Source organism: Pungitius pungitius, chromosome 8 (genome assembly GCF_949316345.1).
Source record: "Pungitius pungitius chromosome 8, fPunPun2.1, whole genome shotgun sequence".
NCBI classification, from domain to species: Eukaryota; Metazoa; Chordata; class Actinopteri; order Perciformes; family Gasterosteidae; genus Pungitius; species Pungitius pungitius.
In genome coordinates, this window is record NC_084907.1 from 11,623,674 (window position 1) to 11,650,549 (window position 26,876).

General features: G+C 48.0%; 1 protein-coding gene and 1 long non-coding RNA gene across 4 annotated transcripts; one reads left to right on the forward strand and one right to left on the reverse strand.

The window, feature by feature from the left end:
- On the reverse strand, positions 1-26,318 carry LOC119229612 (transcription factor SOX-13-like). 3 transcript variants are annotated; one of them, XM_062563784.1, is made up of 14 exons: positions 26,013-26,318; positions 11,015-11,231; positions 10,832-10,934; positions 9,529-9,615; positions 8,686-8,858; positions 8,127-8,195; positions 7,902-8,016; positions 5,882-5,958; positions 5,149-5,314; positions 4,287-4,411; positions 2,476-2,524; positions 1,900-2,070; positions 830-1,046; positions 1-286 (listed from the first exon to the last, which is right to left on the reverse strand). In XM_062563784.1, exons 2-14 carry the CDS (start codon positions 11,228-11,230, stop codon positions 1-3), a joined length of 1,854 nt encoding a protein of 617 aa, XP_062419768.1. In that variant the 5' UTR covers position 11,231; positions 26,013-26,318. The 3 variants fall into 3 exon arrangements, with proteins under 3 accessions (XP_062419768.1, XP_037346056.2, XP_037346054.2); XM_037490159.2 differs by having other exon boundaries at positions 2,446-2,524; positions 7,902-8,013; positions 26,013-26,317; XM_037490157.2 differs by having other exon boundaries at positions 2,446-2,524; positions 26,013-26,317.
- Positions 2,522-3,765, forward strand: LOC134132259 (uncharacterized). Its single transcript, XR_009956796.1, has 3 exons — positions 2,522-2,628; positions 3,401-3,525; positions 3,652-3,765. It is a non-coding gene; the product is annotated as an uncharacterized LOC134132259 (long non-coding RNA).
- Positions 26,319-26,876: the final 558 nt, after the last annotated feature.

Here is a 26,876-nt window from a genome sequence, read left to right on the forward strand (position 1 = left end):
TCAGTCCGTCAGGAGCACCAGTTCCCCTTCGCTCCTCTCTCCCCCGTCGCTCTCCTCTCCTTCGCTGTACGGTGGGCGCTCCCTCTCCCTCTCCCGCTCCCTCTCTCGGGGCAGGGAAGTGGGCGTGGTTTGGCCTTCCACCCGACGCAGAGCGGGGGGGACCTGCGGCAGGTAGTGCTCCAGAAGTGCCGGGTGAAAGGGCACGGATGCCACGGAGACCGCACCGGCGCTGCCCGGGTACTGGTCGTTGGCGTGCGGGTAGTGCAGCTGCTGTGGTTCTGTTTGGCTGCAGAGATGGGAGCCGGGGGGGGGGGGGGGAGACAAGAGTACAGTGATGTTGATACGGATTCATTTGTTCATTTGTTGACATTTGGAAACATTTGCTCAAGATGTCCCTCCACCCTGCTACACGAGACTGCTTCAGTGCTCCTCAAAGCTTTTGCTTTTCCAAAGTCCAAAGAAAAACAACCAATCAGAGCGAAAGACTCTCTGATGCAGCTGTCCATCTTAGTTTGGCTTTACGGGTCAATTGCTGTGGATGAATTCAGTAACCGTGGCACCCGAGGCTCATGGGAAATGAAAGGCGCTGAAATGACTTAATCTTGATATATCTTCTGCGGCCGTCTAGTTTAGCCAACCTTAGCTAACCAAACGCAATAACACAAATGACTGGAAAAAGGGAAATTCAGAAGAAAGCCATTTTGAATAAAAGCAACGACAAATGAAGGCTGAGGCGAAGAGCATCAGTAAAAACAAATCACTCCTGACAGCTCCAACTAGGACGCACTACCAAAGGAAGGGAACGGGTCCCGGCCTCGGGCCCCCCTACCTGTGCGTGTAGGTGGCCCTCTGCTCCTGCCGGCGGTTCTTCATCATGGCCTTGTACTCGCCCACGCGCAGCCTCCGCCCCTCCACGATGCAGGTGCGCTTGGGCCGCGGCTTGTACTTGTAGTCGGGGTAGCGCTCCAGGTGCTGCCGGCTCAGCCTCGCCTGCTCTTCGTAGTAGGGCTGCTTCTCCTGGTTGGACATGCCCTTCCACCGCGAGCCTGAGGACCGGCAAGTCCCATTGGGTCACTAAATGACTACAGTTATTTAGCTTGGAGCTGGACAACACACGTGTTGTTAGATACTAAGCTTCATACGGATAGACAGCTGTTAAACCGCACTTATGTCATAAAAGGGGGTTTAAACATTTTACATTTTGACATCGTTGCCATCATAAAAAGTTAACTGCCCAATAAAAATGTACCTTTATCTTCAGCCAAACCAACAAGTACTCAAAGTCCTCACAGAGAGACCCACGTTTCTTTTGTTAAAGGGAGATTCTTTTTTCTTCTTTTAAATGATGAGTATTTTACATAGTTTAGCTTAAAATGTGTGTTTTCATAAATGCTTGCATGATCCTGGTCTACACAACAAAGACCACTTACAATTCCTTATGATTACATTGTAATGTGTTAAAGGGTTTGGTATTAAACCATTGCAATTATTATACTGGCAAAAATAATTATCCAGCAAAATGTGACCTTATAGGTTGCCTTATTGTTGGATGTGATTGGTTGAGTTCCTCGTCCCTGGTAAAAAGTGCGCTTCACACATACAGCATATGACCTGTAGATTGAGATGAAGTATCTATACAATGATTAGTAGTACCCTTATGTAAATTGTTCAGATTCATAGTTTGTAATATGTCTGTGTGAAGGGTTGTTGCTCCCAACAACAAGCTCAGCACAGTAGTGGAATGGAATGTAAATGTTTGGACCAAGGAAACGGATTCAGGCCAGTGTGTGTGTGTGTGTGTGTGTGTGTGTGTCCGGTGGGACAAGCAGGTGGCTGCTGGTGACCTCACATATGAGCGGCTGGGTCTCAGAATAGACCCCCACCCCGTGCAAGGCTCACCCAGGATCTTGCTGATGGAGGAGTTGTGCATGTCGGGGAAGGCCTGCAGGATCCTCCTGCGCTCGTCCTTGGCCCACACCATGAAGGCATTCATGGGCCTCTTGATGTGGCCTGAGGAGGGAGGGGGCCGCACCTCAACGTAGCTGCCTGGGCCTGAGACGGGGAGGGCACCTGCAGGGAGGAAGGGCTACAGTCACAAGCCCGCTCCAAACTGCTGGGTTTTGGTCCCTTTTCATTCTTGTTGTTACCGTTTAACCTGTCGTGTCCCTACGGAGCTCATTACCACTGCTATTCTGTTCTAGTGGTCCTAGTAGTTATGACGCATGCCGATGTGGGACAGAGGAGGTTCTATGTGTACTCCTACTAAAACCCCTGAAGCAAATTTGGGATTTTGGCTACACAACTATGTAGATAACTAGATAACATACATTACTAGGTTAGCGCGTAACTACGTTTGAACGTCTTGTTTAGAATGCATAGTAGAAAGTTGTGATTAAACACAAGATGAGTCGTCATTAACAAACAGGCTCCTGCAGGGACACCTACCCTCGGAGTCACTGCTGAGGTGGTCCTCACCTCGCTCCGAGTGACAGATCCTCTCGCTGCGGGGAGACTCTTTGTACTCCTGGAGACACAAGAGAAGCACAGAGACGACGTCACACATGTACCCGGCACAAGCAGGCCACTGGCGCTGCAGGGGCGGGGCCAAAGCCCAAAACGCTATTTAAGGTAAAGGCACGCCACGCTCACCATATCAGCTGCTGTTTAAATGCAGAGCAGTAAATGCAAAGGAAGGGGAAGAAGAATGGTGTTTATTGTGAGAGGGAGGAGAGGTGAAGGGGAGGAGAAAGTTGGGAATGTAAACTACCACGCCGTCGGCGTATCCATCATCGCCCCCCCCCCCGTCTCCCACGCTGTAAAACATGACGGATCCCCCATTCACCGGAGTGTGATACCAAAATAGGTCACTCGTTGGTATTGGTGTTAAAGCGGCGGCGAGATGGAGTGGGATGATGGGAGGAGAGCTACAGGGTACAGTGTTACCGTGGACAAAGAGCGAGGGAGGGCAGGTGGCTCACTCAATGCCACGCTGAGGCCTTTGTGGTTATTGTGAGGCTGCGACAGCTGCTGCCCTGGCACCAGGCTCTCACCAAAGCTTCCACCTCCAAGAATGAACCACCACAAGACTCGAATAGAAAAGCATTCTTACAAGAACCAAAAACTAAAGTAATGACACAGGCCTTTCAGATCCAAACCGCGTTGTTGAGGAGGCTTTCACGGATTCTACAAACAACCCAGTCCCCCGAATGCAGCGTTGGCTCCACACTGAAGTCGTTGTTTCGCAGACTATTTCACCGTCGCACACGACTGCACGCGCACAAAAGAGGAAGAGCGGTGGATCCCAGCTTTGTCAGGGGACCCTGAATCAAGGCCCCCTTTCAATCTCTAAAAATAGAAACAACAGACGCATAACTTCTTTGTCTTTGGGTTTTTTCTGCAGAAGGCCACACTCAGATACCACGGAGCTGTCACAATGGGCTTTTGTGCGAGGCCTCAGATCCTGTAACCCTAAACCCGGCCGCTGATCGGACCCCTCCATGGCGGTCAGAGGCAGAGAGTATCCTCGTAAGGATTACTGCTCTCCTGTACGATGATGAGATCATCAAATTGGTAGTAGTGAGGGGTTCAATTCTGCGAGGTTAAAAGTAGAAGTGAGGTTTTGTTGTTCTCTTCTTTGTTTGCCTCTCACAGCTCTGGTGACTGCCGTTATTGGTGGTCATCACTGGTGTTTGTAACGCTTCAGACAGACCAAGCCGCATCTACCACACAGGCACCGTAAGTTAGGAAATGATCACGGGCTTGAAATTAGAACCTTATGTTACAATGCAAATATGACTCAGACAAAGAGTTTCAGGTTTCAGGCAGCGCTCTCCCGAGTGAAAGTCGCCTAACTTCCTCTTTTGCAATACTACGGCCACTAGAGGGCAGTTTCCTCCTCAACGGGGCAGAGACGGCTAGCGACGACACACGAGCATTTAGCAGCTAAAGAAAGGACTCGCGCTTTCCTCAGGAGACGGAAAACGGAGCGCAAAGAGTTTGAATGTTGCGCTTAAATTCAACAGGTATTCAGACACAAAGAAAAACACTAGAGGCATTTCATTTGTTTGAAATACGCGTGGAAGACTGAAGAAAAAGATAAGAATAGTGGAAAAAACTCACAGATAAAGATGTGAAAGTCTTTCCGACTTTTAGGTCAAAATAATGTGAATCTGCCATCATAAGTTACACAAGGCAGCGAGTGTATGAAAGGGGCTTTGAACAGAAACCTTGCGGCATCGTGTGTGTTTTTGTGTGTGGATTTTTTTGGCGATCGGTCATCGTCTCACCATCTTCCCACCACCGTCTCTCTCTCTCTCCTTGTCCTTCTCTCGCCCTGAGGCGCTGTGGCCCCTCAGGAGCTGCTGGGCGTCATGGATGGCCTGGGTGACCACATCGCCGTCTCCGAGGAAAGCTGAAGATGGAAACCAAAGGTCAAGGAGAAACACAGAAAACAATGAGCCTCGCCTTAAAGCAATATTACCCATAATTCCTGCTTCATATTTAAAATTTGGTTGCCAAGGACTCATCAGTGTGCTGGATCACTGCAGCTGTGGGTCTACTCATTCAGACTGGCTATTCATCTTTTTGTGGAGTTAGGGTTATGATGTTTTTTAAGGGGAATGCTTCCTAAATTCATTTATTTCCAGGGCAAAAAGGTGAAAGGTTTACACAATATTTGCGAACATGAGCTACTATTCTTCAAATGTAATTTACTTAGGATAACCATATAATGCAAGCATTCTATTCATTCTATTGAAGGGAGACAGAAAATATACCTGAATCCTAAAAACCCAGCGCTTTGTGCGCTCAGGGTCATCTTCCCTAATGCATAGTCTTTCAGGCAGTTGCAGGCCTTACATGGAATGAGGTCACACATAACTCATGCTTTTGAATTTTGGATTTCACTGATGTGGCCCATCTCAGACCAATGGTCATCAAAATGAGTGAATTTTGAAATTGTGTGTAGTACTCCTCAATGGAAAAACACCAAATGTGAAAGCTTTGGGTTGAGTAACCAACTACCAAAAACATTGGGGAGATATTCCCATGTGTACAATTCTTTAACTTTTAAATGACCAGGCAAAACAAAACAAAAAAAGGTTTCAAGCATCTGTGGGAAGCTGCGGCGATGCGACATGCGTGACTCACTGAGGGCCGATCTCTGCGGGCTGCAGGACACCTCTCTCTGGAGATCTCGAGGCCTGTAGGCCCCGTACAGCGCCAGCGGTCCCAGCTCCATGCTCTGCGGACTTGGGGTTTTGCCCCGCTCCAGTCCCTTCTGCTTTGAGGTCAGGTTTAAGGGCTGACTGGCTTCCTAAACACACACACACACACAGCGAGAGCAGGTGAGCAGGGGCGGGGAGCGCATGCCAAGGGGCGAGGGATTCCAGTTATGCGCAGATTTAGCATGTCGGAGCGCATCGGTCACACCTTTGTGCCGTCGCTGGTCTCTTGTCTTTGTGCTCACCTCATTCTAGCTTTTCTTTTGTTTGTCTAAGCTGTGTTGGTCTTTCTTGGTTTGAGAACCTCCCGCTCAAATAAAGTTCACACCAGACACACACACACACACATATACCACACACACACTGAGCTGAGGGTGTGGTGTATTTGAAAAGCCTTCAAAACAAAAGCCAGAGTAGTGCATTATCTGTTAGATCTGAAGGGAATCCCTTTCTTTATCCTCTGAAAACATATATATGTGTATAGCGTGCACACACTGTGTACATTGAATGAACAATGTAACTCTAAGATGCTTTGTGTATATAGAATATAGGCGTTTACTTAAGACTGTTTGGCTTACAATGATACGGGAAACCGGTTTGTCACATCCAAAACAATGGAATCGATGGCAAACAACAAGTATACTGCAGTACTACTTTACCTGCCGAAAGGAGCCGCCGCTCCTCTTGCCGCAGGCCGGGTGAGAGTTCTGCAGCAGCTGCATGGGATAGTCCACGGCTGTGGAAGGTGTAAAATTGTGGGTATGAAAAAACAAAGTCGACTAAAAACCCCGTGACATTTAGCGGCTAACGTTTTCGTTTTTGCATTTCAGCATCTAAAGGGGATTGAAATGCGAACGTTATAAGGTGATATCAGTGGCCTCAATCCATTTTGAGGAAAGCATCTTCTTTTTGCAGTGTGAAGACTGATTTAAGCTTTCACTACATATGTATATCCATGAATATACGACTAGTTTTTAACACTTTAGGTCTCCATATTTCTCTGCATGATAATAGATAAATGTTTATTGTTATTACAGGGTTTGTTATAGGCAGTATTTCTCTCGAACCAATACATTGAAATGACAAATTAAAATTTTTCATCACGAATGAGAAAATGACCTTGAATCCAACGTCACTCTGAAGCAATGGAAGATAAATACTGTCTTACCTAAGATATAGAAGGGTGAGCTTTACACAATAGAAACAATATGGCTTAATGGGTTTAAAAGATGTCTGCTAATTTCATAGTGTAAGAAGGCCTCTCTCTCGTCACCAAGGTCAAAATAATGGAACTTTCTTAGTTAAGGTTTAGGCTAGAGTTGTGCTACGATTCATTTCAATGAATGACATGTTTGTTGTCGTTCATCATACAGCCTTCAAGCCGATGGTGAAGTTAAACGCAAATGAGGAAACAAGTAACCAAATGGAAGAAAACTGTTCCCTTCTTCCTTTTCATTCCCCTCAAAGAAAAGACAGCCTTAATAGTCTGTCTATAGCTGACCTCTTCCACACAATGCAACAGTCCTTCAAAAATATTTTACATTCATCTGTCAAAAGACTATGAAGCACTCACACAAGTTTCATAAAAGCAAATGAATGCCTATCCTTAAATTGCTCCAACAATGTTTGAGAGACTGGCCTTGTGTCTTTTAGGTTTGAAAAGAGTATAAAAACAAGGTCACCAAGAGCAGAGCTTGTAAGCTTTGTGAAAGCAGCAGTGCACAAAGCAGCGGCTTTCTGAGCCACAGCCTGCAGAGCTACAGCCTCCATAGCCACAGCCTCCAGAGCCACAGCCTCCAGAGCTACAGTCTGCAGAGCTACAGCCTGCAGAGCTACAGCCTGCAGAGCTACAGCCTGCAGAGCTACAGCCTCCATAGCCACAGCCTCCATAGCCACAGCCTCCATAGCCACAGCCTCCAGAGCTACAGCCTGCAGAGCTACAGCCTGCAGAGCTACAGCCTGCAGAGCTACAGCCTCCATAGCCACAGCCTCCATAGCCACAGCCTCCATAGCCACAGCCTGCAGAGCTACAGTCTGCAGAGCTACAGCCTGCAGAGCTACAGCCTGCAGAGCTACAGCCTCCATAGCCACAGCCTCCAGAGCCGGATGAAGCTTAAGTGTGTGAACCACAAGTCAGTCGCAACTGAAGACGACTTGCGTTAAAGTCGGGACTTGGGTTGAAGTGTATCAATTTGCTAAAGTTTCTCGCAGCTCCTAAGGGTGACACTGGGGATGGGTATTGTAGTTTAGGTTTTATTGTTGGCTCTTATCAAACGGTTCCTTTTGTTATGGATACTTATCAGTCCGTTTTGATAACATTGTAAGCAATTATTAAACTAAATAATCCACATTTCTTTATTATTCTTGTATGTAAACGTGGCCTTCAGAGGACAAGAATGAGCATCCCTCATCCCTTATCCCTCCATTTTTTTCATCCATTTTTTTTTGAATTTATTTTTATGTGGTTTTATTTTTGTTACTTTATTGTGTATATATTTCGGAGAGTGTTCTTCATGTGTCAATTCCTGGTTGCAATAAGTACAAATTTAATTATACCTTTTTATAAATGAAAAAATAAAATTCTAATATACATTCTTTCCTGTGGGAAAATTAATTGATGGTTTTCATGGAGGGTGTGTCCCGCCCCCATACCTCTCTAAGGATGCACGGAAGACTGACCTGGCTTGCAGGGGATTGGCTGCAGCGGAAGGGTCATCTGGGGGTCAGAGGTGACAGCCAGGGACTGGGCGTTGGGGTGGAAAGCTGGGATCATCACGTAGGGCATGTTCACCTGCTGGGACAAACACATGACAGCTCGTCCCTCAGAGGCCGGGGCGCTGCAATGACTGACTGTCTTATTGAAGAACCCTGTGTGTGGGGGGTGGGGTGGGGGGGGGGGCTGACCTGGATCTGCTGCTGAAGCAGGTTGATCTTGTGCTGCTGCTGGATCAGCTGCTGCTGCTGCTTGGCAATCTGAGAACACAGAGACGTGGTCCTTGTCACACACAGAGTGCACACAGGTGACACCGTGGTCAGGGCTTCATTCAGGGAAACGCTGGGGAATAACAACTTGCACGTTTTTTTAAAGAGGAGTACCAAAAACATTAGTTTAAAGAGACCAGCGCTAAAAATGAAGGTTTCAGACAGGAGGGGATATTCACACAGACAATATGAGAAAAGTGACATGCTTTAACATCAAAGCATGTGAACGTGTTACAGTGGAAAATCAAAATTCAAGCAGGAATCTTAAAATGAGCAGAATATGTACAAATAAAGAACTTTTCGAGAAAGACTTAGAAAGTCAGGAACATTTCAACTGCTCGAGTTCACTTTAAAGGAACCCCCATTTTACACGTTCAGTGTGCTGAGAGCTGAATACAGACGCGTTTTAGTTCCTGATCTAGTTTCTTGGGATTCTATAGTATCTGGGTCCGGTTCGTGATCCGACCCCCCCGGCTGGTACCTGTTCCTGCTGCTGCCGAGCCAGCTCCATCTGCTGCTGCTGCTTCTCCAGCAGCAGGGCGGCCATGTTCCTCTGCTCGGAGTGGGCTCCCAGGAGCTGCTCCCTCAGACCGCTCAGCTGGTTGATCATCATCAACAGCTGGAGCTCCTTCTCTGCCAGAGCCTCTGGGGTACCTGGGGGGGGGGGGGGGGGGTCAGAGGGTCAGGATTCAAACTGAACCGTGATCCCCGTTGGGTTGCATTTGAACACATGACCTTTCATTTACCATTGCATGACACACATTTTACTAAATAGAGCTCAGCCCAACCTGAAGGTAACTTCAGGTCAGCAATGCCAGCTGTGGGTTTTATTTTGAAACTAATACAGTCATCAAAACGCAGCATTGTCGCGGACATTTTATATTGCTGACAGGAAAGGGGGACAACGTCTGAGCCTACGAAGCCTGATCTGTAGATGTAGAGGTTATAATCTACCTGCTCAGTACCCAACAAGGCCAACGTAAAGGACAAGGCCAGATGGGGAGCATTCGGCATTTTCTAATGAATTACTTTTTGGATTTGGATTTTTTTTACAAGTGATACATTTTGCCTCCCGTGGCCAGTTAGAGATGAATGAATATTTATTTGCTCAGATGGTGTGGCTTTTGTCGGTGGGACAGGTACCATCTGTTTGCTTTACGTCCCAACTGACTCCGATTTAGAGATACTGGTACCTTTTGTAAGTCGTTTTATGTAACCGTTCATTGCACATAATAACAGAAATGGCAGTTATTTGCACAATTGATGTGCGTATTTAAGTGGAGCGTAAGGCGTATGGAGGTGTTGTTGGTGTCTGAGAGCTGACCTTTCAGTCGTCCTGCCTCCACCGAGCTTTTATCCAGAAGTTTCTCCTTCCAGTTGGAATTCAGCAGCTTCTCAATTGTGGGCATTACTGTGAACAGAACAAACAGGTACTCTGACAGCGTCAAATCAAGTCCATCGAACACTAAAAACTGCATTCTGGGCCTCTCCTGCCGTCCCTAATGGCATTGATTGAAGAGGGCGTTCAAGGTGCCGTAGGGCAGAGGTTGTTTGCGCCTCCGGGAGAAGTTTTGAGTGTTCGAGTGGATCGATATTTAGACAGAGAACAATCCAAGGTCGGCGAGTGGAAAGAATTTGAGAGAGAGAGAAGAAATGTGTGTGGGGGGGGAGTGCGGGTGAAAGACTGGGGGGCTGGGGGGAGTCTCTGAACAGCTCAGGAGAGCAGCCTTTCACTCCTCGTGGGGAGGATTGACCGGAATCAGACAAAAAGCACGCTGATCCCTCCAAAAACCCATTCAGGGAGGAAAAACAACACCCTCGCTTTCGCCAGACAAACAGTCACTTCTACGCATCGATTTTTCAATCGACTGCATTGTTTAAAGCTGAATGCAGTGCACGGAAACACATACGATAGGGACTCTGTCCCTGTGAAAATGGTGCGTGTGTGTGTGTGTGTGCAGGCAGGAGACACACTGTTGCGGTGTATTGATACCAAGGTATCAAATCCAATATTGAGGTTTTTTGCAGAGAGCTTGTTGAGGTGAATTGAATGCGGGTCCAAATGTAAGTCAGTCTCTGCGTGCCGATTAAAAGAAAACGCTTATTTAGAAAGTGCATCAACTTCAGTTTAGATTGATCACTGTTTGCACGTTAAATATTAGAGGCAATATGTGGAGAGCGAGCCCCAACCTGCCTTTGAGCCTAGTGAAAAACGTAAAAGTTACTCTACTGACCAGCAGGGGGCGACACCTGTGGTTGCAAAAAGAAGTCGGACTTAATAGAAGTCTACAAGAAAATGTCTCTACTTTTCACTTGATGTATTACGACAGTAAACCTTATAAAGAAGTCTTTGGTCAGCATGTTAATTTAGTAGATTTACAGCCAACTAGACAAAGTGGAGTATGCATCCCTCCTCCACATTACAAATATGGTCTTTTCCGTTTATTCCGAATTATGAATGATGGATGAAAAGACACAAACTCTCGGGCCCCACAGCAATGGCTCTTCTTCTAAGGAGCCATTTTACTTATTGCTTTGTTAAAGTGTTCAGATGAGTGACACTGGGACGGCTGGGTGCGATCACAGCTCTAACGACATCAGCATCAGCGCGTTAAGTCGAGACGAACCTTCCTTGAAGTTGGATTGTGCTTCTGGTCTGTCGTGCATCCTGGACTCCCTCGGTCCCATGGGGCTCTGCCTGTGGGGCTGCTCCTTACCCAGAGAGCCCTCCTGTTGGGGGCACAGAAAACAACGGTTTGGCCCGGGTCATGTCTATAGAAAAACCCTTCTCTGGACCCTTGTATCCTTACCGAAGGAGAGCGTGAGAGCGGCGGGGTCAGTTGGCGGGCCTCCAGCGGATGATTTTCTGACCAATCCCGCGAAAGAGACCTCTTTAGTGGCTCGCCGTGGGCTATGACTCCAACGCCGCTGCCGACCTCGTCCTGTTCCACTTTGACACCGGCACGCGCCATGCTGACATCCCCGCTGGACGGGAGGTGCAGCGCTGCGGGGCTGGGCTCAACCATTCTGTTGAAAGACAAACGACAGCACACAAAGCTCGGTGTCATTTTGGGGTGTGCCGAAGGTGCGGCCGCTAGCCGCGGCACGTTTTGATTGGGTTGCTGATATAATTGCGGCATGGGGCTGGGATCAAAAGGAAGAACGAGGTCCCTTCAGGGCTCTCCGCTTGTGCGTTGCACATGGGGAAAACAAATCTCATGACGTCTCACGACTTATCAAGACGAACGAGTTAAAACAGCTTCTGTTAGAGCAGACCAAGCGTCCACAGCGGGTCTGTGAGCTGTGAGCCCGCAGTGCTGCTTGAGATAACACGCTGACATCAGAATGATAACATGCAAATGATGACAATGTTATTTGCAATGATGACAATGTTATTTAGTTGATTTAGCCTGTATCATGTTTACCACGTCCACCCTCTTATCTTAAGTATCAGACAAATGAAAGGTCAAGGTATTTAGGTTTGCCTGAACTCTGGCTCTATTTGCAGTTAAATATTTGACTACATAAAGTCGTTTTATTATACTTGTCTTTGTAATTTGGTGCCAATCATCTCAACTGTAGACTTTCCTTCTTATAAGACTGCGATGTCACTGCCGCCGCATCCTGCTCCTCACAGCATGTGTTGAGCTGTCGTTACCCGTGTGTTGAGCTGACGCAGATCAGGTTGTGATAACATGGCCCAAAAAAACTCTTTACATGGGGGGGGGGGGGGGGGGTGTTTGGGGGGGCGCTCTGGTGTTTGACACTTCATGGCAACGTGTGAGAGACGCCGTTTTAGGTTTCCGCCGAAGTCAAGGTCCAGGTTTAGGTGCAGATTGTGTTACCACCACCTAAAGTCGCAGCCACACATATTGTCTGAGTGTGTGTGTGTGTGTGACAGTAAATTATAGTCACAGCGGAGGGAGACAGACATTGCTTCAGTGAGGGAGAGAAAGGAAGAGAGGACAGGTTTGAACCACAGTGAACTTGAGTATATCCACTCCGACTTGTGCGTGTGTGTGTGTTTTTGTGTGTGTGTTTTTTTATTTCCCAGCTCTGCAGCGGGAGGAAAGAAAAACACTGCAGACACCAGAACAAAACAAACACACAAGGGCAAAAAGTGCACATATATATTAAGAGGCTGAGAAAAAAAGCCATTGTTGGAACAAAGGAAGCCGGGACAATGGGGAGAGGCTGACAAAAGCCGCCCGGCCGCAGGAAACCGGCCGGATAACAATGCCAGCGGAATGTGCCGACCAACTCGGGAACACGGCGGAAAAAAAAGCGGAGCGCCACCATTCCGCAAAAAGCATAATAATGATTCCACCCCCCTTCACCCTCCCCACACCTCACCCGGCCTGCATACTTTGTTTCTGAACAAAGCCACCTGTCTGCCAGGGTCCACGGCTCCAGGCCTCAGGGTGTGTGTGTGTGTGTGTGTGTGTGCGTGCGTGCGCGTTTATTACGTGCGAGCTGCACCAATTAAAAACCCACAGCGAGACCAAGAACAACACCTTCATCCTTCCTCATCAACTGTAACCAAGAGCTGCACAAGTTAACTCACTCTGACCGACTGATTGACAGCTCGACACAATTGTTCTTAAAAAAAACGACAGGTGCTGTGTTTGATGTAAATGACAGAACCCCAACAAACGTGATCAGGGCATTTCCTTCCCTCAAATTCGAAGCAGTTTGTTTCAAACGTACTTTGTCTACAGCCATGTTTTGGTAGCTAGCTATTAGGTGACTTGTGAGTCGGCGCGTGTCGCCACGATGTGTTCCAGGAAGCCTCGGGGCCAGGAAGTGGCCGCGGCAGCTAGCGCACAGTCCTGCTGGGATGAATAACGGAGCTAGCATGACGTCACTAGCGCGCTAACGAGAGCACGTAGCAAACAAAAGAGGCAGCTCCATAGCGCCACCAGTGGCTCATAAACGCAGCGTTTCAATTGTACTGAAAAGGCACCGTCCAACTAAACTCCCTCAACTTCAACAGCAATACCAAAACCCAGGATGAACCAATTCCATCGACGTAGCATATCACTGCTGGTACTGCTAATCCCAACAAAACAGCAATTACTGCCGAGACCACAGCTGTAAGTGTACCAAATGTCTGTAAAACATGAACCCGATATATATCAGAGTGAAATATTCAAATATTTTGATAGAAATATAGATATATCTATAAATTGTAATTTAACTTTAGCTTTAACAAGCTGATCCACTTAATTTTTCAAACAAACTTTGTTACTTCCAGTCCAGTACCAACTGAGAGAAAACCAGGTGTGCACCGACATGCATGCCACAACATTCAACATCTTTGTGGAGTTTGGCATGATTGAAACCCCGGGGGGGGGGGGGGGGGGGGGTGTAGTAACTTGGCACATGGATGAATTCAAGCTCTGCCTCATAATAAAAAAATGTCACACTGCTGAAGGTAACTGTCTGACATCAAGTACAACTGCAATGGGGGGCGCCAACGACTTTGAATAACAATTATCTGTGTGTGTGAGATATTTTTCACAGTCATGTTTCCAAAAATGTAAATTTCCCAGCGAACAAAATAAATTCAAACCCATCAGCGAAATGATCTCAATGTTTATGAATGAAGCTGCTACTGGAATTAATATGGGAATAAAAGTGAAAACTATGAATACACACACACCTGTTGATGCTAAGATGATGCATGTGTACTGTACTCACTTTTTTGCAGGAGGAATGAGGATGGAGAAGTGAGCAGCTGTTTAACTGCACCAGCGACCACCGTGAGGGCTGATTGTGTGTGTGTGTGTGTGTGTGTGTGTGTGTGTGTGTGGGGGGGGGGGGGGGGGGGGGGATGGGGAGGGCCTGGCTGATACACTAACTTTGGTCCCACGGCGAGTTATTCCTGCCGTCCCCCACGTTCCACAGAGTACTGGTCTAGCTGCCGCAGGGGGCTTTCACACGACTCTGTGTGTGTGTGTGTGTGTGTGTGTGTCACCCAACGCCGAGGTATGCCCTGAATCTCAGCGATCCAAAGACCCACTGACAGCAAGGAATGCGTCAAGGTGTGTTTCACTCGCACAACGTTGTTGCATTGTCGCCTAACAATGCATTTAGCGTCTTTAGCTCTAACAATGAAGAACTCCAAACAAGGTCATCGCTTCCCCCTCCACATCGGCCTCGCCTACTCAAACATGCACTCGTGACCTCGCGTACGTACGAATGTGTGTCGTTTGTGTGCGACGGATGATTTGCATGGCATTGACTTCTTCTCATCTCATCGAGGCCGAGTGCGTCCTTCCACTTTTACCGGCGCTGGCAAACAAGCCAAAGAGAAATCACATTAGAACCGACCTCGCAGCAGCTGTTGAGCTAAATAAAAGTGGAGCAAAAAAAGAGACCAACAAATAAAACGCTTTCACTTCTGTTCTCATTTTCTGTCAGTGTGGAGATAAACTCAGATGATGTTGTTTCTATTTGTTTGAGGATTAAGTGTGTTTTGTTGAACAGAAAGGGGTGTGGTTAGGGTTGCGATCATTGACACAAAGCAAAAAGTGACCAATATGTCAAACTTAACAAAAATATTTTACCAGCAGTTAAACGAGAGAAACAAAGAAGCCGATGTATGGATGTATATAGAACTATAGTGTGTATAGTGTGAGTGTTAAAAAGAAACTACACTTAGACTCCGATTGCAAGGGGAAATGAAACAATGTGGCAGTGACGAACTGCACAGAATTGTCCCCCGAGCGCTCAGTCTCTGCCAAGGTCCACTGAGACCTGTAGACTGCTTCAGCCTTTCAGGTTCACAAACTCCATCTCAAAGCTCAGAGGGAGCGAAGAAAGCCAGCGGACTTCTTACCACAGTCGCCTCAGAGACACGAGGGACAAACAAAGAGGGGATTGTGATAATACTGTTAGAGGATTTAGAAGATGTATTTGTCAGAAGTTCAATGCAAACGTTTCTTAGGCCTGAGGCGGTTACAAATGGACAGTACATTTAGTCTGCCCACGTACATATTACCCAGCAATCACCATTGCATGACAAAGATATCATGATGATATACTTTATGTGGAAAAAGCATCATTTAGTTTGTTACAGAAAGAAAACCACGACGAGACGTACAGCAACGGTTCCACGTTAAATCCCATTTCTAATGGTCCAGTGTGAATCAATTGCAGAGCACTGCCTCACACATTTCTCTCTCTGCGGGCCCCTGACCCAGGGAACCAGGGAACCAGGGAACCAGGGAACCAGGGAACCAGGGGCCACACTGAGACCTCAGTGATGTCCCGGTTGCCCCCGGTCGGTTTGGCATGTGTGAAAACAATGTGGCACTCCAGTGGAAACAAATACGCAACTGGTTCCTCTAACTGTCTCCGGATTTAGTTGCAGGAGCAGATGCTGCGCTCCAGCAGCAGAGAGGGAGGCGACGCAGGCTGACAGTGGGCCGAGGAGAACATGCCGCCCCCCTCTCAAGATAAAAATCTGCTCCTCTCCCAAGCGCCGTAACCTTACACTTCCCACAACGCAAGAATCACTTCACACAAAACCGTCAGTTAGCCAACAAGTTGTAACACGTGAAAAAATAAACCACAGAGCTAACACCCCCCCCCCCACACACACACACGCACCACCCCCCACACCCCACCCCCGGGGGATTGGCAATGCAAATCTGTCCTGTTGTTCTTCCCTTTCTTTTCGTCTTGTTTCTCTCAGAGATCTTTTCCAACACAACACAAGCAGCTCGTTGGGTTCACGTCGTCACTGCCGCTCTCCAGCTAGAGCCCGAGGCGGAATAACAGAGAGACAGAGACAGACAGAGAGAGACAGAGACAGACAGAGAGAGACACAGAGACAGACAGAGAGACAGAGACAGACAGAGAGACAGAGACAGAGACAGACACAGAGACAGACAGAGAGACAGAGACAGACAGAGAGAGACAGAGAGACAGAGACAGTTGGGAGCAGCAGGACACAGTGTCAGACATCTAAAAGAGGTTTTACTTGGTGGTAAACAAAGACGTTCCCATTGTTAAACCTGAGACTGACAGCTGTAATGGCAGAAGGTTCATCGCAGGAACATCGATCATATGAGGCACACGCACACACACACACACACACACAATATCTCGCACCATGATCATTGCACATTTCCATAGCACTTTGAATGAGATTTGGGTTTTTCTCTCCCATTGTGTCTTTTTTGACACAGTCTCCTGCAGTAGGTCCCCACCCCCTCTGAGCAGTCGTGTTGAGGCAAGTGCGAGCTGATGTCTAAACAAATGTTTGAGGAAGCGGTTTCACGCTCAGCAGCGTTTGCTTACGGGTGATAAAGCAATCCGGCTGCTCTGCAGCGCCCGGAGAGCTTCTGTCAGACCGAGGCACCATGGAGAGATCCGTTCAAATCTGCCCTTTACGTTTCTCTTTTTTTGGGCTACGGGACATTGAGGATGCTGGCGGACGGCGAGGGGGCGGGGCTCTGCTCGGAGTCAGATGATGCTGTCAAGTTTTTCGCGGGACTCAGGAGGACGTGTGCTCAGAGGTTTGAAGAGGATTCAATTTTTTTTTTAAAAAGCTTTCGAAGATGTGCCATTATGTCCGTTTGCTGCGGCGTGCCGCTGTGCGTACTGACCTGGTGGGGGGGGGGGGGGGGGGGGGCGGACGAGATGAGCTGCACCGGCCCTCCGTTGCTGGACCGGACCTGCCGACGCGAGTCATGGCGACTGGCTCTCCCTCACTGGTAACGCCTGTCTTTCTACTACTCCCCTGTCACCCCTGACCCCACCGGCCAACCCGCTAAAAACACCTCCCCCCCCCCCCCCTCAAGAAGGGGAAGCACAAAGAGCCTCTTCAAATCCCACCTGCATTTGCATAATTAGCATGGAGTGCCAGGTAAACCGGCGTGGGCGCGATACCGGGCGAACGCCGGCCCACTAACAGGTGCGATGGCGGTGCGATAAGGGCTGCCCGATGAATGCCCTTTCTAACAAAGTCGGCTTTATCCTCCGTTATGATCTCCGGGACATGTGACTGAAACCGGCCGTCGGCCCCCGGCTCTGCGCGCTGAGGGCCGGGAACTAAAAAGGAACACGCAGACAACAGGGAGAGATAGAATCACACCTCCATTGTGGCGGCTGTTTGAGGTGGGTTTTTTAACTAAAGAAGAGGGGAGCTGGTCACATTTTCAACCCGGTTGGAGGCACAATAGCCTAATTAGCCACTAATGCCTCCAAAAGCCTTCATTAAAGATTTTTCCCCGGTGCTTATTAAATCTATATTTGAGCTCTGAAAAGAAACCACACCGGCGGCCCTAATAGGCCGCCATGAACTCCAATATGTGATGAATGGAAAGAGCGCTAGCTGCTTCCTCTGTGGGGGGAAAGGAAAAGAAGTGTTTCGCCGAGTGTGTACTTCATCTCTTGTATGAAGGGTCCTTCTGGTCCAGTGATCATTCTGCTGGGTCACTACTGCTCTTTGTGAAGCCCGACTACACTTTTGGACCACCGGATTTTTCCCTTGACACGGCATGTGTGGAGCCGCTGGCGGAGGAACGGAGGCGGCGGGGTTACTTGAGTCGGACGACAAACGTGCCGTGTCCCCGCTACAAGCTGCCCGACGCCGCCGCCATTAAAGGGCTCCCCGGGCCCTCGTGGACGGCGTCATGGAGTTAGACGGTTCTTCTTCCATCTTCTTTCAAGGGAAGGAGGAGGCCTGCAGAAATGGCTGATTGCGGCTCTGCGGGGGGGCCAGGGGAGCGCTGGAAAGCGACTTTCACCCGTGGCGTTCCACAGCCGTCAGGTGTCACTTGGTAGCTTCAGTGGCAGCCATTCAGAGTGACTTGGAGCGCGCTGCTTAGCTGTTGTACAGTCAACAGGAAGCCCAGTGCAAGGTTGTGTAAAAATGATTATCCAGAACCACAGCGGAGGCACAAAGCAAAACGACTGGTCCACTGTGAGCATTTGGGTTATTTTAAGGTGCAACATACACGTCCTGCTTTGGTAACTTCCAAAGTACACACTCTGAATGCAATGAAATGGTTTCTCTCATCCCCCTGAGCAGGAGTCAACTGAGGTCCAACACATTCAAGGCCAATGGAAGAAGACAAAGTCGTGCTCATGTCTCCACCAGAAGAAGACGATTTATTATATATATATATATATTTTTTAAATCCTTACGCATACAATATTCTTTGACAACAAATATCGTAAATTAGGTGTCAATTTAAATAAAAAGGAACTGCAGGCCCAACATTATGCAATTAAATATTTTAAATTCTTATTCTATTCTTAATTCATGATTGAGTCGTTAGGCCGGACAGAGCTTTAATGGATAACTTGTGGGCGGGACGTTTACGGTTTGATCCCTTCTTTCCGTTTCACACATACGTCCATGTGAAGCCTCTATCGCAGTCGTTCTCTTGGAGGAGTGAAGCCTAATACGGCTCTTGTAGTAGCAGCGACGTGACAATCATTGTAAGCCTGCTCTCATGCACACTCCTGGTCAGGGGACGGGACACAAGGTTTAAGACGCTTGCACGTTTCTTGGTAGAACCGAAGGTTTCCGCCTGACTAAAACACAGAAAAATCGGGACCTTTTGTGAAAAACGTAACTGCTCGACGATGGCTTTGGATTCAATGTGTTACTGTGATGGAGCCACCTGTGTGGTCCTTTAAATGTGCATCAACCCGGAGGAAGAAATGCGCACTGGTTGTTAAAGGGTCTCTGATCGTTCTGTCTAACGTGCACATGTTTGTTACTTTACCTTCTAACTACCACTACTAGACGGGCTTTTAGTACATTTCTGCTTTTCGGTGAAAAAAAGAACATGAAATACTCTTCGGACCACACTGATAGATGTGGTCTCAAAGAATTGTGTGTGTGTGTGTGTCTGTATATTAGGGGACTTGAATTATTTCTTTTATTAGAAAGGTCGGCAAGACATCCAACACACACACACACACACACACACACTCTCTCATTAGAGAATGAGCTCTCAGGACCAGCGACACAAAGCCCTCTCCTCCTTCCCTTCCTCTTTGCTCTTGGCCTTTTGATGTCGAGGGTGCTGAACCATATAGTGCAGAGTCCAAAGAATAAGCTCATCAGAAATACGCACTTAAGTGTCTTCATTTATTTTGGTTTGTTTTCCGCCTGTGTGTGTGTGTGTGCGCTGAGGAGACCTACCACAGCTCTGATAAGGTGCTGCTGTTCTGCGGTCGCTGGTCATTATGTAGCACAAAGAGCAGTGTTGGGAACTCAGCGCTGCGATTGAGTGATAGAGACGTCACAAAGAATACATTTGACTCCCTTTTCCTCCTGGAGTTTAGGGGCTGCCCCGCGGAGGCCCGCTTCTCTCACACACACACACGCACACACACACGCACACACACTTCCGCCATAAATGTGACATCAATAGCAGGAGAAGTCATATTAAAAAAAAAAGTGGACCAGGAACGAATGGCCAACCTTTCACTTGTCGCTGCGAGTGCATCACAGAACACGTTTCTTCTTTCCTGGTGAAAAGATCATTGGTTGCAGTAAATATGTAAATATGGCAACACAATCCATCATTAATACCAGTTAAATAGTTATGTCAGTTTACAGTATACAAACAAGTAAGACTTACTTATAATTAATAATCCTTTAATTGGTTACTTTACTAATTTATTGTTTAAAAAATGTTATATTATTTATTATTTTTAAAGCTCCAATTCAAAGTTTTTCAGAACATCTATGAACTTTAAATGGATGGAACAAGCAGCTATCCGTAACCCGTTGTCATGGTTTACATTGACCACTTTCTGTATATTGTATTGACACATAATGTAGAATAGAAAGACGATCCCACCAGAACCGAAGTGACATCACAGGTTTTGCCCTTCAAGCTTGGTCCTGGAATGATTTTGTGTCATTTGATCCAGCGTATTGTCATAAATAAAATATGTGCGTAGACTTGTTGCTTTGTATATTCACTCTTCATATTCCCTCTTCCTCCCCGGGCCAACACAACAACACGTTTTTACTTCATATGGATTTGTTTGCAATACTATCAGGTCATGTTTATTCAAAACGGGTTTACCCAACGAGCGGCCCAAGAGGACTCCGACAATACTTGGAAGAAGAAGACCTCCGTCTGAGATCAGCAGGAGTCTACGTACAGCGGTGTAGGCTGCAGCCCTTCTTACTGATGCAGCTGTGCTGGGAGCGCCTGCTTAGATACGGGAAAACGATCAGATTATCAACACCAATGATCACCGACTGAATTCACTGCACTCTCAACGGCCCCCAGCGCTCTGTCGCTGCGCGGCTATGGGATGCGTGTTTCGCGGAGCAGCGGGCATTATGTCGCGGCTAATGTGTTACAGTAAAGCGGCCTCGTCGTCCTGAATTGGGATCGTGTTCAGCCGGTGGAAGGCCAGGCGCACGGTTCAGAGGGCCCGACCTCTTTCTCTTTTCTGCTTCACATTTGAACTCGACAGTCTCAGTGAATTATAAATAATCAATCAAAAACAATTAAACAGAATATATATCCACTCTTTTGGGTGAATTGAGCTCGAGTTTTTCCTGACTTTAAACGTGTACCTGAATGCATCGGGGCCGTTCTCCCCACGTGGAGGAGCTCATTGAACATATGAGACACTGGTTTAGTGCTGCAGTGGGTATGACCTGACGAGTAAAGCCGTGCAGGTGATGAGTGCGCCGTCCCGTTTAAATCACAAGCTTTTGGTCCGGACCGCGGTCCTTCAGTTAGTGACCTCTGGTCTATTGTGATGGATTAAACTACTCGTACTCATCAGATGGGCTCCACGTTAACGTCATGAGTTCTTCGGATTTCATCAGAGGACAACGCTGTGAAACATCTTCTACCGATAAGCTCGTCTTTGACAGTAAAAAAAAAAAAAAAAAGCACGAAACGAAAGGAAGAAATCCCCTTAAAGCGCAGCGCCAACGTGACGCGAGCGTGCGTCTTTATGTTGAACATGTCTGCTCCGATGCACTTCACAGGCCTTTCTCTGGGGCCGCCCGCTCTCAGAGCTTTCTAAATAAGACGTATAAATAGGCCGATGACACAACCGTGCCCTTCACAAAGACACCGAGGAGGGAGAAAAGGGAGGAGAACAGGACTCCGGCCCCTTTATTCTCTGCTTTTCAGAAGCGCAGGTTAAAAAGCAACCATTTCTTTTTTTCTTTTCATGCCTACCTCCCTACCTCCCTCCCTCCCTCCCTCTCATCCCTCTCTCTCTCTCTCTCTCTGCCCCTCTCTCTCCTCAAAACAGGTCGACTATTGTGGCGGCTAGCGAAAGGCTACTGTGGCATTTATCAGAGAGGAGGAGGAGGAGGAGGGAAGGGGGGGATGGGGGGGCGAAGACAAAACACACTCCCAATAAAGAGATAGAACAAGAGGGAAAGGGAAGAAAGGATGTGTATGAAGGCCACTTACCACCACCACCCCCCCCCCCCTTCAGGCCAGCGCTCACAAAAGGCGGCCCCCGACTCTCACAATACGCTCTCTCCTTCAACCCGGCACACTTTATATCCTCACTCCTTTCACCGCTGCTTCTTCAGAGCACCCACGTGTGTGTGTGTGTGTGTGTGTGTTTGTGTTTTATGGAGTTTGTAGCGGCGGTGGAGGGGGTCTATGTTTGCCGAGGGGGGGAGTGGGCGGGGGGGGGGGGGGGGCAGGGCTCGCAGGTGTTACTATGGAAACGCCTTAGAGCAGTAAGGAGTGCAACAGGTGACTCGGCCGAGGCCCCTCTGGTCCCAGCATTGAGGGAACCGCAGGGGGTCCGCGGCGTGCGCGCAGACGTGTGCACGTGCACGCTTCCCAAGTATAGCCGCGCTTAACCAAGTCTTAACCAGCTCCAATAAGCTGGAGATCATGCCCAACGTCGCTGGCCACACACACACACAGACACACACACACACACACTGTTCTGGATTGAGGGAGGGGGGTGGGACAGCATGTGAGGTGTGGAAGCAGCGTAAATACGCAGCCCGTCGTCGTGGACGTCAGCAGCCAAGGAGACGCTTCCCTCAGGGGACGAAAAAATAAATAAAAGTAAATATTGGTCTTGCATCATGTAGTGGTGACAAACATGACAGTTTGTGTATGGATGCATCGTAGTCAGTTTGTATTGCAAAAGGATAAGGCTCCTCGTTTATTTATTGTACAGCTAAAACCAATTATTTATCCCACCAAAGGTAGATTAATCTGCCACGAAGAATAGTCCCTAACAAAAGTTTACAAAATCTTTCATTTCAGTAAATCTATGCATTTTATGGATTTCCACCAATGGGCTCAAGTTTGGGTGCTGCAGGAGAGATTCCCCCCCCCCCCCCTGGAGAATATACACAACAGAAGCCCCCGGGGTGGAGGATGTTGGCTATGGAACCGTCTCAATGCAACATGACATAAGCATGTATGACTTATGCACTGGTGCGTTTCGGTCTATTTCCACTGGCAACTTTATACTTTCTGATCCAGCTTATTTTAGATTTTGATGTCAGGAATGGGCGAGGCTACGCGATGGGGGGGGGGGGGGCGCAGGTATTCCACTGACTCCATTTTCAAGAACTTTGTTTGAGCAGGTGCGGATGGACACCTTCTTTCTTTAATTTCCATCTATCAGGAACCAAAAGTTACCAAACGCTAAGCCAGAGTCCTGTTGTAGTTCAGAGGGTTGGACGGACCGTCCCGTTTTGCACCGCAAGGTGTCAAAGAGTCAAAGAAGCAGCCGACATGTCCAAAGGCGCATAACGGCCTCCTGTTGCTTTAGATTTCACTGATTTTGAATGAAAAATGCAAATCATGCCGCTGTCATTTGCAAATGAGCCCACGCACGCACCCGCGTAGAGAATGAGAGGCTTTTGTCAAGAAAGAAGAAAACAAAAAGTCAACTTACACTTTTGTGTCTTTGTCTGAGCGTGATGTAAATGTATCAGGAAGGTTCCATATGTTTATTACGTTCATCAACGGCGCGCTTGTGAATTCTCACGCTCTAATGCCAAATAAACAAATAGGCTGCGGTGATGAAAAAAAAAAAAAAAAAGACTGAAAAAAAAAAAAAAATAATGGCTCCTCAGTCACCGGCGGACAACGAAACATCTGTATCGGTGCGCTCGTCTCCCGTGGCGATGCAAATCTGCGGCTGCCATGCCGAAATGTTGGGGAGGAGGAAGCTGAAGTGTGTCGTCGTGGCGATGAGGGCCCTCGGGCCTCATCAGGTCACTGAGCTACGCCTCCTCTTCGCTCGTTCTCAAAACCCTTCCAAAGAAGAGGCGGATGGGTCACTTGCGTGGACCTGCTTCTTCATGTCGGCGCCAAAACAAAGAGGGGGAACCCAAAGTTCTGGAGGAACGCCAGCGTCGAAGAAAAAGAAGAAAAGAAGAACCGCACGCCAACTTGGCGACAAAGGCTTCCCTCTCCACGCCTTGGTCCTGTGGCAGCTTGCATTCTGGCAAATGCGTGCTGAGCGAGCGCTCGCATGCATCCCCTCGGCGCAGCACGCAACCCGAGGAGTTCAGCAAAAGTTGCTCTTTTCTTCTCTATGTACTTTTTAGCCTTCGAGGGATTAGAAAGACTCCCGGTCTCCGTCCGTCAAATGAAACGGACTTACAACGGTCGTTAAACACACACACATACGAACGCACACACACACACATACACACGCGCACCTCGGCCTTATTAGCGCATTAATATGAGCTTAAAGCGAGTGAGTGCACATCCGAAGCACAGCTGGCAGATTGTAAAACGCACAGAGTGACATCTCACACACTACGTTTTAAATCCAAGTCTAATCTGCAGCTTTGTAGGCTAGAGAACGGCATTACCGCTGTCACACACACACACACACACACACAAAGAGCACACCATATATCTAAAGTAGCATGGCAGGTGTTGGAGTACAAACTGTGTTTCATGATTCAGATAGTGACTCTTATCTACATCCAGGTTATCTAATAACTCATTACACATGGATTCATTTGTCATTTCCGATTGAGACAGGAGAAAAGCTGCATAATTCAGCTCTTTGTCGCTCATCAATACCATGATGTGTATTGTACGAAGGCAAAATGACTCATTTAGGAAAGAGGATAAACAAGCGTCTCTCCCTTTTCTAGTGGCATATTCAATAAGCCATGAAATGATTAATTAGAGGGCCCCCCCCCCCGTCAGAGGCGTCACGTGGCCCCCGTCGCCGTGTGCACCAGAGGCGTTTGAGCTGGCGATCCTCACCGGGGAGACAATGGCGAGCCGGAGGGCTTTATTTAAAGAGATCATACGGCTTCCCCGAACCCAGCATTGTTGTGTGTGATTGGCTTGGGCCTCACACTGCGCTAAAAAAGAGAGGCTGAGGAGTGCACACACACACACACACACACACACGCGCACACACACACACACATACAAAGGAACACCATTATTCTGCATTGTGGCGTTTCTCTGTAGACTCCTGGTTCAATAGGAATCAGAGAACAATGTCGAGAGGATATAGGAGGTCAGGAGGAGAGTAGAGGGGGGGGACCTTTGTCCGCTCTGCTGCCCTCATGGAGACTGCCCATACATAGGAAATGGTGTACACACACACACACACACACTTTGTAACTTCAACACACACACATGACATAGTCATTAGGAAAGCGATGTAGCAAATTCAAAAAGTCTAACGTGAGTGTGAGGAATGTTGGAATGCCTGTGGAAGAGCTTAATAAAATGACAATTTTATTTTTATTTTTTTTCAAAAAATTGAAATCAAACAATATTCTTACTTTGAAAAGGGGTCTGTTACTGAATACTAATAACATGGAAATAGTTTGTGACCGTATGCATTTCATGACAAAATAATTGAATCAGAATAGTTTCAGATTACTTCAAAGTCAAACATTGCACAGAAATGGATGCAGCGACACAAATGTACTTATTTTTAAATCTTAAAATCACCTCAAAGCGCTGTCAATGCGATCAAACACAATCGTGCCTCTTGGCATCTCCATTGTGCTACACAACGTGTGCCATCACGCCAATCCAAAAAGCCACAAGACATTGTCCAAAATGTTTAACCGAATAGTCCCTGCAAGGCCTAACCGCTGTTGTAATGCGACGTATTAACACCCTGACAATAATACACACACATGCAACAGATGGGTTGCTCCCGTCTACACAAACTCACAAGAGAAGAATCCATTATTTTTCTAAATCAAGCAACAAACGAAACATTTGTTTATCCAGAGGGTTTGGAAACACACCTCAGGCAGCGAGCGACCTGTCAGAGGACCACTAACGAGGAGAGGGGGGGGGGGCAGCAGCGTGAGCACTGTTGCCACGGTTACCAGGAGTTTGACTAAACTTCTCTCTGATTGAATACGGCGCTGTGAAGAGACACCAAAGAGCACCTGCGAGGACAGCCCGAGCCATTAGTGTCCCCTCGGCCATTGAGACAACGTGTCCTTCACTCTGAAGCGCAAGAACTGAACCAGAACATTACGGCCTTCGGTAGAATGACACCCTGCGCATATTGTACTGATACCTCATTAATTGCATCTCGGACATCTCCATCATCATCATCATCATCGTCATCATCCTCGTTGCAGCCATGAAAGCAAAGTAAATAGATTCCACACAAAGACAGTGAGAGCCGAGAGGAGTTTAGGGAGCGGATTAGTGGGAGGAAAGCGAAGTTGGAAGTTGAATTTGTTTTGGATTTTCTTTTGGGGGGGGGGGTAGGATGGATGTGATCCAAGTCACAACCAAACATTGCGCACCCGCAGCAGCTGACACTAAAGTTTCTGAAGCAAACGAGGTATCAGCGCGCGGCTCCACTCACCGGTCCCGCTGGGCTCCCTCCGCGCGGATGGAAGAAAGTTCGCCCGCCCTCCTGCTCCTCCTCTCCCGCTTTAAGTCCTCGCACGGCACGGCTTCGGGACGCTGGGGCCGCTGCTCGGTGCGTGCGCGCGGACTCCTCTCCGCTGCGGGGAAGGGGAGCCGTGGTGGGAGGGAGGGGGGGAGGGAGGGAGGGGGGCAGGTCGTGGAGGATGTTGGTTCTAGAAGACGGCGTGGCTGATGCGAAGTCTGGCCCTCGCTCGCTCTCTCTCTCCCGGTGACTTTCTATTCGACTGCCGCGGTCGGTTCCCGGCGCTCACTCCCCGCGCGCTGCGCCCCGTCGCTCACCTCCCACTTAAAGGGAGCGCGACGCATTTCCAGGTGGTGCTGGAGGTGGAGGTGGGAGGGACGGGGTGGGGAGTGTGTGTGTGTGTGTGTGTGTGTGTGTGTGTGTCATAACCACCAATAAATTGCGACATTAGCCCCCTCAGCCACTTGTAACTTAAATTCGTGGCATTTCCCCCTATTTTCTGACATTTGGACGTATGTCAAACTCGAATCCGGCCCGCCGGGGCGTCCAGTGCGGCCGCGGCCGGATTCTGGATGGCTTTGCTATTGTGAGAATTACAGAAAGGTCCCCACACATGCGTTTGTGCTTCTTTTATATTGATTTGTTTTCGTCCGTGCCCCCCTGGGTAGACAATTCTGAACCATTGGTTAAATATGAAGTCGTATTAACACTATCCAAGCAAACCTTAAAGTACTTATTTCTGTAAATAGCCCTGGGCCTCTACAGTACCAGAAGAGTTGGATGGTAGCTTGTAGGCTCGGAGCATGTTAAACGGCTCACAATATTTTATGTGTGTTT